The sequence below is a fragment of the Fusarium odoratissimum genome (assembly GCF_000260195.1).
Source record: "Fusarium odoratissimum NRRL 54006 unplaced genomic scaffold supercont1.4, whole genome shotgun sequence".
Taxonomy (NCBI): Eukaryota; Fungi; Ascomycota; class Sordariomycetes; order Hypocreales; family Nectriaceae; genus Fusarium; species Fusarium odoratissimum.
In genome coordinates, this window is record NW_022158690.1 from 1649271 (window position 1) to 1663392 (window position 14122).

General features: G+C 48.3%; 8 protein-coding genes across 10 annotated transcripts; 4 read left to right on the plus strand and 4 right to left on the minus strand.

The window, feature by feature from the left end:
- The first annotated feature begins 32 nt into the window (after positions 1 to 32).
- FOIG_03743 (uncharacterized protein) lies at positions 33 to 1258 on the plus strand. Of its 2 annotated transcripts, XM_031201748.1 has the most exons (3): positions 33 to 564; positions 606 to 770; positions 825 to 1258. In XM_031201748.1, exons 2-3 carry the CDS (start codon positions 663 to 665, stop codon positions 1137 to 1139), a joined length of 423 nt encoding a protein of 140 aa, XP_031069272.1. In that variant the 5' UTR covers positions 33 to 564; positions 606 to 662; the 3' UTR covers positions 1140 to 1258. The 2 variants fall into 2 exon arrangements, with proteins under 2 accessions (XP_031069272.1, XP_031069271.1); XM_031201747.1 differs by having other exon boundaries at positions 33 to 770.
- Positions 1259 to 1891: 633 nt separating this feature from the next.
- FOIG_03744 (uncharacterized protein) lies at positions 1892 to 2260 on the plus strand (the record flags this gene model as incomplete). Its single annotated transcript, XM_031201749.1, has 1 exon — positions 1892 to 2260. The coding sequence occupies one exon, from the start codon at positions 1892 to 1894 to the stop codon at positions 2258 to 2260; it is 369 nt and encodes a 122-aa protein (XP_031069273.1).
- Positions 2261 to 2946: 686 nt separating this feature from the next.
- FOIG_03745 (uncharacterized protein) lies at positions 2947 to 4700 on the plus strand (the record flags this gene model as incomplete). Its single annotated transcript, XM_031201750.1, has 2 exons — positions 2947 to 3724; positions 3774 to 4700. 2 exons carry the CDS (start codon positions 2947 to 2949, stop codon positions 4697 to 4699), a joined length of 1704 nt encoding a protein of 567 aa, XP_031069274.1. The 3' UTR covers position 4700.
- A 150-nt stretch (positions 4701 to 4850) lies between these two features.
- Positions 4851 to 6878, minus strand: FOIG_03746 (uncharacterized protein). The gene has a single exon (XM_031201751.1). It carries the CDS (start codon positions 6673 to 6675, stop codon positions 5137 to 5139), a length of 1539 nt encoding a protein of 512 aa, XP_031069275.1. The 5' UTR covers positions 6676 to 6878; the 3' UTR covers positions 4851 to 5136.
- A 240-nt stretch (positions 6879 to 7118) lies between these two features.
- On the plus strand, positions 7119 to 8564 carry FOIG_03747 (uncharacterized protein). Its single transcript, XM_031201752.1, has 2 exons — positions 7119 to 7178; positions 7227 to 8564. Exons 1-2 carry the CDS (start codon positions 7176 to 7178, stop codon positions 7533 to 7535), a joined length of 312 nt encoding a protein of 103 aa, XP_031069276.1. The 5' UTR covers positions 7119 to 7175; the 3' UTR covers positions 7536 to 8564.
- FOIG_03748 (uncharacterized protein) lies at positions 7132 to 8572 on the minus strand. Its single transcript, XM_031201753.1, has 2 exons — positions 8205 to 8572; positions 7132 to 8155 (listed from the first exon to the last, which is right to left on the minus strand). Exons 1-2 carry the CDS (start codon positions 8426 to 8428, stop codon positions 7714 to 7716), a joined length of 666 nt encoding a protein of 221 aa, XP_031069277.1. The 5' UTR covers positions 8429 to 8572; the 3' UTR covers positions 7132 to 7713.
- Positions 8573 to 8681: 109 nt separating this feature from the next.
- FOIG_03749 (mitochondrial chaperone BCS1) lies at positions 8682 to 11487 on the minus strand. Its single transcript, XM_031201754.1, has 3 exons — positions 10345 to 11487; positions 10139 to 10298; positions 8682 to 10088 (listed from the first exon to the last, which is right to left on the minus strand). Exons 1-3 carry the CDS (start codon positions 10867 to 10869, stop codon positions 8869 to 8871), a joined length of 1905 nt encoding a protein of 634 aa, XP_031069278.1. The 5' UTR covers positions 10870 to 11487; the 3' UTR covers positions 8682 to 8868.
- Positions 11488 to 12365: 878 nt separating this feature from the next.
- On the minus strand, positions 12366 to 14059 carry FOIG_03750 (uncharacterized protein). 2 transcript variants are annotated; one of them, XM_031201756.1, is made up of 3 exons: positions 14031 to 14054; positions 13142 to 13944; positions 12447 to 13092 (listed from the first exon to the last, which is right to left on the minus strand). In XM_031201756.1, the coding sequence occupies exons 2-3, from the start codon at positions 13803 to 13805 to the stop codon at positions 12707 to 12709; spliced, it is 1050 nt and encodes a 349-aa protein (XP_031069280.1). In that variant the 5' UTR covers positions 13806 to 13944; positions 14031 to 14054; the 3' UTR covers positions 12447 to 12706. The 2 variants fall into 2 exon arrangements, with proteins under 2 accessions (XP_031069279.1, XP_031069280.1); XM_031201755.1 differs by having other exon boundaries at positions 12366 to 13092; positions 13142 to 14059.
- Between the last annotated feature and the right edge of the window lie 63 nt (positions 14060 to 14122).

Genomic DNA, 14122 nt, shown 5'->3' on the forward strand with positions numbered 1-14122 from the left:
CGTCTACATACAGGGTATGCCCATTGATCTAGGATTATCACAGGTTCGATGAACTACATGTAACAAAATGTGCAGTGGTATGACCTCAAGTCAGCTAATTTTATCTCAATCAAACAATTCGTCTTATAGACTCACGATGTTGCACTAAATGAGCGCAACAGCAGCTGACCCGACTCTGATTAATTACTCACTTGTCGAATATGGTTCGCGATTGGCATTTAAACACAAGTTTACTTCATACGTGGTGTTTCTCTCGTGGCTTACCTACCAGTCCACCTTCCGTTAGGCTGTCACAAAGCTCTCCGGTGGTCAAGTTCTACGAGCTTTTAATATTTTATGGAAAAACAAAGGTTAGGGCGCTGGTTTCCCGATGGCAACTCTGATCACCATCAGTTCCAGAACTCAGTATTCAGAGCAGGTTTGTGCTCGAATGTCTGGTTACGATTCAAAGCAGTTACAACAGCTATTCGCCAAGCCATAAACAGTGATGTTGCTTTCAATAGCAGCGTTTGATGGCTGTATGGGGGCGATGGATTGCCTATAAGAAGCACGCCCTTTGAACTTGTCAGTTCTCTCATGTCTCCAAGGCCCTTCTAACTATACAGCGCCCCCCACGATTATCACTTCAAAGTACCATAAAATAGACCTACCCGGTTAAAAACATGCGCCTCCTCCTAGCTTTCGTCTCCCTCCTCTCGCTAACGACGGCGGGCCCTGTGTCTCGCAGCCCCCCAGATAAAGATGGCGAATATCTCTGGGGATGTGGTAAGGTAGGTTACTTTTTAACAATCTCGGAGTATTTTCCTTCTACTTACATAGTATAGACGGCTCCTTTCAGTATCTCAGACTGTAACGAGCTACTTGACTGGTTTAAGACTGTTTCCAAAACGGGCTGGTTCGGTATCGGAAAAGTCAATGGTCTAACCAAGTATTGGGGTTCTTGCCAGCTTTATATACAACCCGGGCCCCTCGGTCACTTTGCCCTCGAGATCCAACAAGATGAATTTGTGGATGTTGTTCATCGGGGTATGGTGTATAAATGCCCTGATAAATGGGCCCGAGCAACGGTCAAACCAGACAACAATACTTGGATAGCATTTGTAACGGAGAAGGGCTGGGAGCCTCATGATGAATTTTAGAGGAACCGATAGTGTCATTTCGGCTGGTACTGGTTTGGCCATCTAATAAAGTAACCTATTCTCTCAAGAGCTTGAGAGTCCAGGGGCTGGTTGATAGGAATATGAGTTTGACCTTGTCCATAAGTTCTTAGGCTACCTAGTTTCGAGGACGATGATTAGAATATCCATGTGACTTGTATCGTTTTCTAGGTGGCCTTCATGCTTCGGGCGGCTCATCAACAACAAAACCGCTTCAAGCCCTTTACAAGTACAAACCATCGCTTCCTCGTTACTGTTGCATTGAAAGAGTACTAAGGCCAAGTCAAATCGCACCTAGCTGCCATTCACAAAGCATAAAACGAATCCAGTGTTACAGAATGTTCAATAGCACGTACAAATCACTAAGGGAGCAGCATCATTCATTTTAAGCTTCAGTCACTAGTGAGTCAGAGCATTGATGTGCATCCATCTTCTCATACTGCGATTCACACGACTGGCTAAGCAACTATCCATAGGCAATTATACAGTGATCAAAGATATGAATGGGAGATATGAAGTGGATCAAATGGAATTATGGGGTATAGAAAGGAGACATTCTTCCCTGTGACAAGGTCAAATCTCCCATCTCAGCAAGCAGTTTCTCCTCTCACAAAACCGCCACTTTACATTCGATCTCAAGAAACACAAACTACGTTCCATCTGCCACAATGCGGTTCCTATTACCACTCATGTCTGTTCTATCTCTCGCAGGCGCCAATTTTCTGCGTCACAACATGCCAGGTTGGAGCCCATCCTACAATTCGAGCACATACTACTGGGGATGCGGAACGAACACCACAGCCGCCCGATCAGATTGTGAACACGCCCTTAATATAGCGATTCATAGTCCTAGGCTCGTTAAGATCCAGAAGAATCAATCCATGTGGTCTTGGTTCAGATCCTGCAAAGTAACCGTGGCCACCCAAGAGAATTTCGACCCTGTAAGCGGCCCTATTCAAACGGATGAGTTTCGAGATATCGCGAACTGGGGATTCGGATCATTATGTGATTTGGGAATGCAACGCACCTATTTCACTCCACAAAATCACACCTGGTATGCATATGTTACAGAAATGGCTTGGAAGTACGGTGATAACTTTTGAGATAACGGATGCATGGGTGTTTGGCCACGAAAGAAGTTGTTTCGGGACCGTCTTGGTTGTTCGTAGGTTGATTGGACATTTCAGTTACACACATGGCTAGAAGCATCCGATTGAGATGAGGAGAACTTGGAACCTCAGTACTAAAGGATGGAAGCACTGGGGCACACACCTGACTTGAAGATCAAGTGAGGACGCCTTCTTATTCATTTCTGGGCTTTGGGAACAACATCAGGACCAGTAGGTATCGAAGCAGATAATAGAGCATTTTCCAGGTACCAATTCCGCAGCTTCAGTGGAAATTCTTTTAACTCGATTAGCCAGCAGCCTAACTTCTATTTGTGGTTTCGCAACCAAACGGATCGGGTCGTTAGCAGGAAGGTTACACAAAACGACAAAGATACAACTTGACGTCAAACGTTAAGTTTCTACAGCCCAATAGCATCTCTACGATTCTATGAATAAAGCCTTGTAAGATTGTTCGTTGCTTAAAGTAGACGACGTTTGCCCAAGGCGAGCCGCTTGTCAAGGCAGCTGCAAAAAGTGGTGGCAACTGCTAAGTTACCCGCGGAATGATTCACGGACAAACACCCGACAGTACAAACAACTCCGCTAACTCCTCCTTATCCTTTGTCTCCTGTTAATCCTAACTCTTGAAACCTTCTTCATCTTCGCGCTGATCTCTCACGATGTCGGATCCTTCGAAGCCGGGCTCCTCAATGGAGTCCTCCAACGACATCGACATGGCCTCAGATACGAGCGACAACAAGATGTCCCCCATTGAGAAAACCCCCCCCGAAGTTCTCTCCTATGCCCTCTCCTTCATCCCCGACAGAGCCTCTATCCGTGCTGCCATGATCTCCGGTCCGACACTTTACAACGCTTTCAAGCAACGTCAAGCCTACATTGCATCATGCATCCTCTTCAACTCCATGGACGAACCCGTTTACCGGGAAGCCATCGTGACATTCAACATGAAAATTGCAGAATGGAAGGGTGTCAAAGCTGGCATCAAGGCTATAAATCGCGTCTATTCGAGCGAACAGCAACGTATCTACAGCCAGTTCCTCACGTTCGATCGGGTCAAGGAGATGTGGCGTCTTCATAAGGCTGTCGAATACTTCGCAGAACGCCTTCCCTCGTCTCTTATTCGAAATCATCCAGTAGTCAAGTACAAAAATGCATATTCTATCAACACTAATGTTCGGGTGCGGTTTCAGCGTGCGCTGTATCGCTTGGACGCGTGTTTGAAGATCACGGAGCTCATGATTGCCTCGCAGCTACATGATAATCATGGGAAGAACAGAGCCCCGACGGAAGAGGAGCATAAGGAGGCTCACTGGGTTCATTGCCTGAAAGATCTGGAGGAACACCGTATTCTCAAGGCTTTTCACAGCCAATACTCTGCTGTGGAGATTGAGCAGCTGACTAGCATCTGTGGTATGCTGGTTACCGAGATCGCGCCATGTAAGTCCTCTCATGAATAATGACTATGCATAATGCTAACAGTTTCTAGCTTTCAACACCTTTCTCGAACGCGATATCGAACTGGGTACCCAGCTGCCATACTACATCACTCATGCCCTGTGCCCTGGATCAATGAGTCTTATTTCTCAAGGCCTCCCCTTTCTGAAAGACTTCCTCACTGCCGGGTCGCGACCTCTGAGAGCAAAAGTCATGCGAAGGATTAATCCACCCATTGATTGGAACCCCAATCTCCCAACCAGACCCCCTTTCCCCGGTAACGACGAGCAGCTCACCTGCATTGTCCACGATTACGAGGGGACTCCCGGCAAATGGGCACGGATGGACACTCCGGACTTCATGATGCGAACTCCCTTCATCAAAGATCCCGATCCCGGACCAGAGTGTGCTTGGCACGTCCTAAGTCGCTATGCAATCTTTCTGAACGAATCCGATGAAGAAGTTACCCCTTACCAGTCACTTCCATGGGGGTACGTCTTCTGGGACATCGATATGTTCGAAAAGGCCGAGTTTACCCACATCAGAATCGAACACCACAATGAATTCGGGTTCACCCTCGAAGCAAATCACCCAATCCACGATTCCTGGCAGCCCCTAGCTAAATGGGATTCCAATATGGCTACTGACCGGTTGCTCATGTCCAGCCAGGAGAAGGTCTACCTCAAGAACCGTGGTGAAACGGGATACTTCAACTTTGACTCCTGGATTCTTGAGACTGAAGCGCATTTGTTCCAGGAGTTGAACAACATGCCACGGGAAGTGCTGGCGAATGCCATGCGTGATATGGCCACACCTGAACTACTGCAGCAGTTTTTCCAAACCATGGAGGCTCAGCACCCTGAGATTGTTCAAATGGCCATCGATCTGTCGACAGCTGGGGTCGGAAATGCTTGGGTCGCAGGCACTCTGACTGAAACTCCAGTTCCTGAGGATGAGAATGAGGATGATGCGAACTGAGGACTCAAGGATACGAGACTATTGCATGACGGTTGAAGACTGGAAGACAAGCCGTCTTTTAGGCAGCGAAACGTCGGTTTGTACCCTTTACAGCGCCTTTAAGTGCCTTTGGGTGATCTACTGACGCTGCAATTCGACGGAAATTCGGATTGGGGTTTCCTAACATCATGTTGCCAGGTCTATGGTCTCGAAACAATGCTATTTGAAACTGTCTAAAGATCTCGGATATACGAGACTAGCTCAGCCATGTACCACAAGGTCGCTACGAAAGGCATTTGAGACTGGGGGTTTGCCAAGATCGTGACGGATGGCTGGAGTGTTCGGGGAATTGTGTCTCCTAGATGATCAAAGATAATCTATCTAGTTCTTTAACCGTTCCTCTTTGCATGGGCGCGTAGATGTAGATTCCAAAATCTTCAGTAGTACCTGATCCCACTCTAAGGTCCCCAGGCATCCCACATATCTTCCACACCAATTGCACCCTCTATAAATGGATCTATATCACCTCTTTCCATTGAGTACCAAAACGCATCATCATCATCATCTTCATCTTCATCAGATCCCGAATCATCTTCCCACTCCTCCTCTCCAACAAGTTCCCAGACAGCTTTATCTTCACCTTCCATGTCTTCTCTCTTGAATGTGTAGTGATCCCAATCAATCTCCTCAAGGTTCGGTACGATTATGGACTTTTTGTTCCAGAATTGGTTGAGCCCCGCGATGAGGTTGTCCTTGGATGTCGTCTTTGCAGGGGCATTTGGCTGAAGTTCCCGGACCTTTAGGTATTTGAGTCTCGAGTGTGTGACGCCAGTGTCTAAAGCCGAAGTCGGTAGAGGATGGCCCGTCAGGCATAAGCGCTCGGGTGACCCAACGGCATGTAGGAAAGCCTTCAAAGTGAGTGAACCTTCTTCCATACGTCGTCTGTGATAGACAAAAGTTACGTCGAGGAGGTTGAGGTTAGGGAAGGCTTTGAACTGGTCCTTGTAATTATCGAGATTCTTGTCCCCTAGAAGCATTGTCGATGCCAGTTCGAAACCTGGTGGGAACGAAGTCAAGCTCTCTGGTCGCTCTGAACCAGCTACACAACGAACGCAAAGTTCTCTCACAGGTCGGTTCTCTTTGAAGCTTCCATTAAAGAGCATCAAAACAAATTCCATGTCCAAGTCGATGTCGTTGAGTTGTAGGCTGTACAGGTTCTCCCACAGGTTGATGTGCGGGGTGAAGAATTGTGCTTGCTTGCTCTCCTCAAACTCTGCCTTTTCGGTGCTGAGTTTCTGCAGCTTGGGCATGAGAGGAAGGCCATCGTGTACCGCCTTGCACATAATGTGATCCAGTATGAAGGCCTTTGGGTTGTTGTTGCAATCTCGCCAGGTAAAGCTGGTCACGTTTGGCGACAAGAAGAGAATAGACGCAAACAGCAGTTCCAGAATGCCATCATGCTTGAAATCAGGGGAAAACATGAATCGTTGCTTGGTTCGCTCCAACATACAAGCCGACCAAGCGAGTTTGTGAAGACCAGCGCCATCGAGAAGACGCATCAGAGCAGGTTTGTCAGAAGGACATCGCTTTGACCAAATCCTCTTGCATTCGGGCATTTCAAGTTTCCTCACCCGTGGTCCCGCCAAAGGAGCATAGCAAAGAATGTACTGAACATGTTGACGAAGTTCAGGTCTTTGAATGAGATTGATGAATATGTTTGTGACATCCTGGGGGGTTGTCAAGATGAGATTCCGATAGAGCAAGGGTTCCAAGACATCCCTGGTGGCTTTGGATGTATAGGTCAGTTTGTAGAGAGAGGCTGACGACTTGTCCATGCAGCAGTCGCAGGAACTGTTGCTGTCTATTTGGTGTTCATGCTCAGTGATGGACTCGGAAGCTAGAAGAGATCCGATGTGATAGAGGATGTCGAGGGGTAGTCTTGGTGTTATGAAAGGTTGTGGCACGGTTGCAGGCTGTGGCTCGCCTGAAGTCGCCATGGTGAGCGGTTTGAAATAGTGGCCTTCGGAGACAGTAGATGAATGAATGAGTCTAACAGCTAGTGAAGATTGCAAGATGAAACTTAGAGAGCGGACTGTGAAGGTCAAGCTGACACGTTTTGAAGATGATGCAGAAGCAAAGATATTCCGGCCAGTCACCCACGGTGGGCTGTAACACCTTAGTGACTTAGTACAAAGGCCGCCGAAACCGCCTGCAGGCAGCTAAGAGGACAGGAGAACCTCGTTCGGAAGCCAATGGGACGGGAAGCACAAAATAACTCACAACATAGTATTATTTCAGCTTGTCCTATCTAATATAATCGAAATTCAAATCTCTGAAACCTCATCAAGCCCTGAAGATTGATCAACTGCCGTGCTGAATATCCAACTGCCAGAGCTCTCAATACGGCCCCACACCCCGCCATCCGTCCCGCTGTGGAAACCAACGGATCCTCAACATCAACAAACAAACCATTCAAGATACCTTGACATCCTTCAAAATGGTAACTTTACCCTACTCCAAACCCTTCTTGCCCAGCTAACAGTTTCAGAACAAAGACTCATCGTTCACGTTCGTCCACATGCACCGCTCCCGCGACGCAGACCTCTTCGAGGACTTCTGCAAGGACAAGCTCCCCGATGACGAGATCTACGTTCCACCTGTTCACCAGCCCATCAACCCGGAAGACGAAGACGATGTCGTGCCTGATCAACATGCTGCTTTTGGAATTCAGCGCGCTACGCAAAAGTCAAAGGAGCCTGCTTGGAAGGACTTGGGGCTTTCGGAGCTCATGAACAAGGGTCCTAGTATTGGAACTGGTGGAAAGCCCAAGGGCTCTGGAAGTGCTCTGCCACGATGAGGCCGTGTGCACATTGTTGTTGTTTTGAGCAAGGCGTTGGGCGTAGCATGAATATAGAGAAGCAGCATGGCAGAATGGTTCAAGATTAAATCAGGCATGATATCACATCGCCAAAGACACAATTCGTCTCTATCAAACCCAGCCCATCATAAAAACTCCAAAACTCCATCCTCACCACTTAATTCTTCCCCAAGAATCCCTCCCTCTCCAAGACCTCCGGTCTAAACTTGACAAGAAAGACCGTCTTGCCAGGCCACATATCACCCTCCGCAACCGTATGCGCCGTAACTCTTGCCGGGAAATCAGCTCCATCGCAGACACCTTCAACAATACCGGCTACGTACGCAGCGCAGTTAAGCTGACTCATTTCTTTGGGTACGCTGATGTATTGGTTGACAAGGGGCTCGTTGTCGATGATCATATATTCATCTGGTGTTTCGGGGTTGGCGGATTTCTCGAGTCGGTCTGCTTGACGACCAAAGAGGTGCTGCCAGATATTTTGCTTTATGAAGTGGAGGAGGGCAATTATGCTTAGTGGTCGAGTCTGTGTACGCGCTGGTTCGCGAAAGAGGAGAAGATCGAGGAGCTTGAGACCGATAGAGTGGCCTTGAAGATTAAGTCTGCGCATAATCAGCTTCTGCGCCTGAAAACAGGGAGGATTGAACGTACCGCTGTTCAAGCTCCTGAATGCCCTTGACCCTTCTCTGCGCATACGTCACCATCTCGCCAAACAGATACGCAAAGCTCGCCTGGCTCAGCTCAGCCGTCTTGGTCCTATTCAATGGGCGACTGTAGATATTCTTTCCATTGCTGGGGTATCGCAGGCCAGGGTCTTTGTTGCCGCTTGGTGTAGGCGTTGGCGCCACGGTGTTGGGGGGTTGGAGGTTGCTCATGATGGGCTGTGAGACTGTCGCTGGAGCATTTCGCAGCTTCAGAATTACTTTGGCAGGATTCGTATAAGCTCGTAGGCGGGAGAAATCTAGCGTGGTTGTCGTGCTTCGAGGTTCGTTGTCGCACGTGTAAACGTGGGCTTGTCTGGAGGGTGAGGTAGAGGGAGGTGACATATGTGGAGACCTGAGGTGCTGACCGAGCTACACCGAGAGTTCACCTTGATAAGTCCATTATCACAATTGTACTGAAACATTCATCAACATCTACAAAAGCAAGAACTTTAATTAAAGAAAGTGAGGCATGGACTCATGAATTACTAATTATGCTCTAAGACTACGTGATCCGCCATCAGATTATAGCAAGAAGCAAAGTCCAGCAATTATCATCCTCATGCAACCCCAAAAATCACCCCCTTGGCAATGCATCTGTTGAAGTCCTTAGACTACTGGACAGTAACAACCTTGGATTTGAGCTCTTTCTGCTTAACAGTAGCCTCAATCCAACCAGAAGCATCCTCAAGCGCCTTTCGAGGACTCTTCTTGCGCTTGAGCAAGAACCCCTGAATCTCCGCAGGCGAGAACATACCCTCTGGGATAAGTTGTCCAAACTCCTGGGAGATCGTCTTGAGTTCATCGATCGACAGAGTGGTCTCTTTGCCTTTGTTATCCACGAGACTGTGAATACTGCCATTCTGTGGCTTGGGTGCGGTAGGTTTGGTCTTGGACATAGGGACTGGCTTGTTACGCGACATCTCGTACATTCGGTAAAAGAGCTCCGATGCCTGTGCGCTGGTTGCGTTCTTGAACCCAACTTGCACATCGACTCGTCCCGGTCGAATGAGAGCCTCGTCGAGGGACTCGGGCTTGTTGGTTGTCATGATGAGGATGCGACCTTCATGCGAAGCAACACCGTCGATGGCGTTGAGAAGTCCAGAAAGTGAAATACTTTCCACAGTCAAGATGTTATTAGTACCCCTGTTGCTGGTATTCTCTCTGTCTCTTCTGTTTCGTCTTCGCTTTCTGCGTCTCTTTCTGTCCTCTTCAGAGCTGTCGGTATCGCTATCGGAAGAGTCTTTGGCCTTTTTGGATTTCTTCTTTTCTTTCTTCTCCGCTTTTTCAGTCTTTTTGCCTTTGGCCTCGCCGGCCTTTTCTCCGGCACCGTCTTCATTCTCCTCTTCGTCTTCTTCATCGTTGGGACGACGAAGACCAGCAGTGTCGATGTCTTCCAAAAGGACAACACATCGGCGAGGAAGTCTGGTGAACAAAACAGCCAGATCCTCTTCGCTGACGGTAGGATCTTGAAGACTGATGACATAGATATCGATACCGAAAACTCCAGCCAATGCAAACGAAAAACTTGTCTTGCCAGTGCCAGGCGGTCCATGAAAGAGATAACCACGACGCAGGGGAATACCTCGAGAAGCATACCACTTAGGAGTTCCGGGGTGCAAATACTCGTTGATGTCTCGCAATACGTCGTGCTTCTCTTCATGCTCGAGAATCACAGTTCTCATTGGTCTGATAGGTCTCCGGGCAACTTGCTGCCACATGCTCCAAGCATCACGGCGACTTTCTTTTATTCTGGGGCGGTAGATAGTGGTCTTGTGGCGAGTATCGAGGAAATAGGCTGTTTTGGCATCTGCGAGAAGCTGCTTGATAGGGTCTACGAATCGTTAGATAAGTGCTGATTCAAGATCAGTGCCATCGGCTTACCAATAGACCTGCCGAAGCAAGATATTTTGAGCTCCTCAACATCCTTGGTCCCTCCCCAACCGTTGGTACTTTGCAGAGACTCTCTCTTACGGTTGACCCGAAAGTACGTCCTGTCGTGCCAAAACCCTGTCGTGCCCATGGCTGGGACATATCGTGGGTTCTAGGGGGTGTCAGTGACTGCAAAAGGCACGAGTACAAAAACTTACACATCTAGCTGCGTCGCTGGCAAAGTTGAGATACTTAGGCGAATCTTCACCGTCTTCGACAGTATTCGTGGCTAACACATCTGCTTGATCTTCTTCCTCGTCCCAAGCACTCTTAAAAACAGTCTGGGCTGTAAGATGACGATTAGTCGCAATGTCTTGCTGCTCCGACAGGAACTGCATGAGCGTAGAATAGATCTGGTCATTCTCGCTAACGTATATGGTACACCTGAAGTAGGTGTGAAGGAAGTTATCGGTCGTCGCATACACTTGATCGAAGAGTTTAGACAAGCCCCAGAGACAACCGAGCAGGGTGAGAAGGAGAGATGGGTCAAGACCCAACTGGGCGCCCACGAAGCGGTAGACGAATAGGAAGAGCTGGAGTAGAGGCGATGCTTGGCCTGCGGATACAAGAAAAGTGTCCATTATTCCAGGGAGCGATGAAGAAGAGTTTAGTGGTTGAGCGGTGCTGTTCATGGCTTGGAGAAAAGGAGGCCAGCCCATCTTGCTCATCTTTGTGATGTCCATGGTGTATGAATGAGTGAAGTTGTTCAGGCCGTGATAAGGCAGGTTCAGATGGTGTCAGGCTTGCAGAAGTTCAGTTCCTCCTGTTGGTGAAGATGTTTATGCCGATGCAAGTGAGCAACTGATCCAATCGAGGCCCTTTCTTGCTCCGACGAGTTAGATGCAAGACTGCGCTGGCAGGGTCACACAACTTCTTCCTCGGGGCCTCTTTTTATACCTGAAGTGAAGAAGAGAAGAAGGACATATGACCTGACCCTTGGGCCCGGCCTAGCTTTTGGTTGGTGTTGGTTGAGGTTCCTGTTGCTATGGATGAAGATCAGGCTGTGAGAGGTTCGAGAATCCCTTGTTATGCACTTTAGGCGCGTAGTATGCAGCTCAAATCCATAGAAGCAACCCTATATTTATATGGATGATAATGTAGGTTGGTTTCCTCCTGGTCCAAATCCTTCAGGAAGTGGTTAGGTCATGTTGGGTCATGTTACCAAGCAAAAAAGCACACTTGTTTTCTTTTTGCCCTACGTACATGACAATTAGTTTACGCACTTCCCATACGTACACACGTAATCTGCCTAGATTTCAGGCTCTACTAAGACTGTTTATATTCTTGTTTTCGTGAATACATGCACGGGGTTTGATTCACCCTAAAATAGACTATGGCACTCTGTGTAACAATCGAGTACTTTCCCGTACCCAAACCATAACCAAGTATGAGTCAAACAATTCTTGGCTATGGAAATAAGCAAATGAAAGTGTGTTCACTCTCGATGTGGAGTGGTTCCGATGGTTTTGTTGTGCATGAATTGCGTAGGTCGCTCATTGCCTATCTCTGCAGAGTGTGTGAGTGCCAATTCGTGTGAGTGGTTGGATTTCCATTTTTTGAGGCACCGCATACAAGAAGAGGCAAAACCAACAGGCAGCATCAACGCTACGAAAGATGGAGGTTGTTTTTGGCCTGCTTTTCGGGTCAGATTTGTCTTGTTTATGTTTGGGTCTTATGTTTGCTGTAAACAAAAAACATGCCAGCCTTTATCAAAATTGGGGAGACCTCACTCCGAATACGACGACTTACATGCTGTTCAGCCTTGCGTCGTGCATCTTCACCCTGGACCTGCAGACGAGAAGAGGGGTTTGAAAGGAATGGGCATAAGCTGGGATGGTCAAATGACCTCGGCTTTTCCTATTCTGTCTTTGCATACTGCCAGGCTTGTTCAATCTGGGATACATATCGTGAACCATTGCGCCCGAACAAGCTTGAGTGAGGCTCTGTTGCACTTTGTGAACTATCATAGCATTAGGACTTGGTTACATTTGGCCTTATGCCAGTTACATATGAATACGACTGGTGATCATGTTCGGAGAATTCTTTTCGAATTGATTGGTGCATGAGACACAGGCTCAGCCATGGTAGACAAGAACACTTGTGAATATTGATACAGGTGCGCTGATACGCCAAGTGCCCTGCGAAGTATTACGCAGTGATGCAAGACATGAAGTAGAGTGAAGAAGTGAACATGAGTGATCAAGACCAATCGCCCATGATGCAGTAGGATATTCACTATCAACACCATGCCGAACCTCAGTTAGCTGGTTCACGGGAACGATTCGCGCATTGCCCTCTTCCGATTCAAGTCTCCTACTAAACAATTTGAGGGAAATACGAAAAATGTCTATACTATGCCGACTATGCGAGCAGGCGTCCTCAGACCTGTATAAACCGGTCGATCCCCCACGAGGCCTGTTCTAGCTCAGATGAGGCTCAACGCCACTCCGCCCTAGCACATAGACACACGCTCAACCGTCTATCATCTCACCCAAAAACACGCGTCATATCACCGTACACCTACGCCGCAACAGACTGCTCCTCCAGCTTAGTCTCCGCCAACTTCTCCTGCACATCCTTGACACCAGCATCGTCACCAAACTTGAATCCCTTGACACTGACATCCGTTCCACCCGCGAGATAATCCTCGCTCTCACCAATCTCCTTGCCAGCTGCCTCCCACCGTCGGTACTTTTCGTCACGCTTCTGGCGGCACAGCTCGTTCAGCGCTGGCCAGTATGTCTCGTGGTCATACTCAAAGTCCATATCGCCGCCCCAGTCGAGATTCCACAGCTGCTCGGGAGGAACGTACTGCTTCATGTCTTCGTTGAACTTGAGCTTCTCGCGCGTCACGGGGTCAATGAAGGGGGTGATGATTTTGAAGAAACCCCATACGATCCACGGTACTGATATTGTCAGTTCTGGTCTTTGCTACAAGAAATACACAGTACTTACCGTTGATGATAAGAGCCTTGCCTAGCCTCTCAGGATAGTGGTTCTGCAGAATATGCAACACCTCTCGCGCAACAGACACGGGCACACTCGTGTTCTTGCGCTCCTTGCTGGGCTTGAAATTAATCATGAGGCTCAGCATCTCCACTCCAGGCGGCATGAGATCCGTCACCCGCTCGACCATGTAGAACAAATGATGCAGCTGTCGGGGACTAGTATCCGTGTTTTGCCTTGCCGGGTTGAGATACTGGCACGGACGACCCTGACGATCATAACCAATGATCATCTGCTTTCCGGTCTCCTGCTCAGGAGAGATGTACTCCGGCGTGAAACCCTCAAGACCGTACTCCCGACGCCATGCGAGAGTTGCCTTGAGCCGCTTGGCAGAGTCGTCGACTGACCACTTTGTAGCGCGGAGATAACGGAGGAGGCATTCGCGGGTGAGCCATGAGCGCTCGTGATCAGTGATAGGGCCTGATTTGTCCTCCTCGTCGGCTTTCTTCTCGCATTGGATCTCGGTGATACCCTTGACTTGCTCTAGCAGAGCCTCATACTTTGTCTTTTGCTCGTCTGTCAATTCTGGCCTTGGGAGAGGTTTGCTGTTGGGTCCTGGGCTGTCAATGGGTGTCTTTCGAGGACCAGCCGTGTTTTCTGTTGAGCTCGCCATTTTCAAGACTTTTCTTGAGGTCGAGCTTTGAAAGGGTGAAAGAGATGAGTTGAGTCTCACCGCTCGATCAACCAGAGTAATTAGTCAAGGCTGACGAGTCTATGATGAGCAAATCCGCCAAAAGATATCCGTAGGGACTCTAATCCAAGCCTCTTATCAGTCTCTGTTCACTAATAAGACCAATGGAACCAAGATTCAAGAAAGAATTCAAAGTCAATCTCTCACCTCAACTCAGAAGATAAATTGATGGCTTTATCCATTCACGAATTAGGTGACTTGGCAACGGGCTCAACAAGGAGCCGCACACGAGCCAGCCA

What these genes read in the sequence shown, in the direction of transcription:
- FOIG_03743 (XM_031201747.1), top strand. Translation starts at nt 663, where the DNA reads ATGCGCCTCCTCCTAGCTTTCGTCTCCCTCCTCTCGCTAACGACGGCG. An exon ending in ATCTCTGGGGATGTGGTAAG is followed by an intron (nt 771 to 824) that starts GTAGGTTACTTT and finishes TACATAGTATAG; the next exon opens with ACGGCTCCTTTCAGTATCTC.
- FOIG_03746 (XM_031201751.1), bottom strand. Translation starts at nt 6,675, where the DNA reads ATGGCGACTTCAGGCGAGCCACAGCCTGCAACCGTGCCACAACCTTTC.
- FOIG_03748 (XM_031201753.1), bottom strand. Translation starts at nt 8,428, where the DNA reads ATGAGCAACCTCCAACCCCCCAACACCGTGGCGCCAACGCCTACACCA. An exon ending in ATTCAGGAGCTTGAACAGCG is followed by an intron (nt 8,156 to 8,204) that starts GTACGTTCAATC and finishes GATTATGCGCAG; the next exon opens with ACTTAATCTTCAAGGCCACT.
- FOIG_03749 (XM_031201754.1), bottom strand. Translation starts at nt 10,869, where the DNA reads ATGGACATCACAAAGATGAGCAAGATGGGCTGGCCTCCTTTTCTCCAA. An exon ending in CCAGCGACGCAGCTAGATGT is followed by an intron (nt 10,299 to 10,344) that starts GTAAGTTTTTGT and finishes GACACCCCCTAG; the next exon opens with AACCCACGATATGTCCCAGC. An exon ending in TTGCTTCGGCAGGTCTATTG is followed by an intron (nt 10,089 to 10,138) that starts GTAAGCCGATGG and finishes AACGATTCGTAG; the next exon opens with ACCCTATCAAGCAGCTTCTC.
- FOIG_03750 (XM_031201755.1), bottom strand. Translation starts at nt 13,805, where the DNA reads ATGGCGAGCTCAACAGAAAACACGGCTGGTCCTCGAAAGACACCCATT. An exon ending in CAAGGCTCTTATCATCAACG is followed by an intron (nt 13,093 to 13,141) that starts GTAAGTACTGTG and finishes TGACAATATCAG; the next exon opens with TACCGTGGATCGTATGGGGT.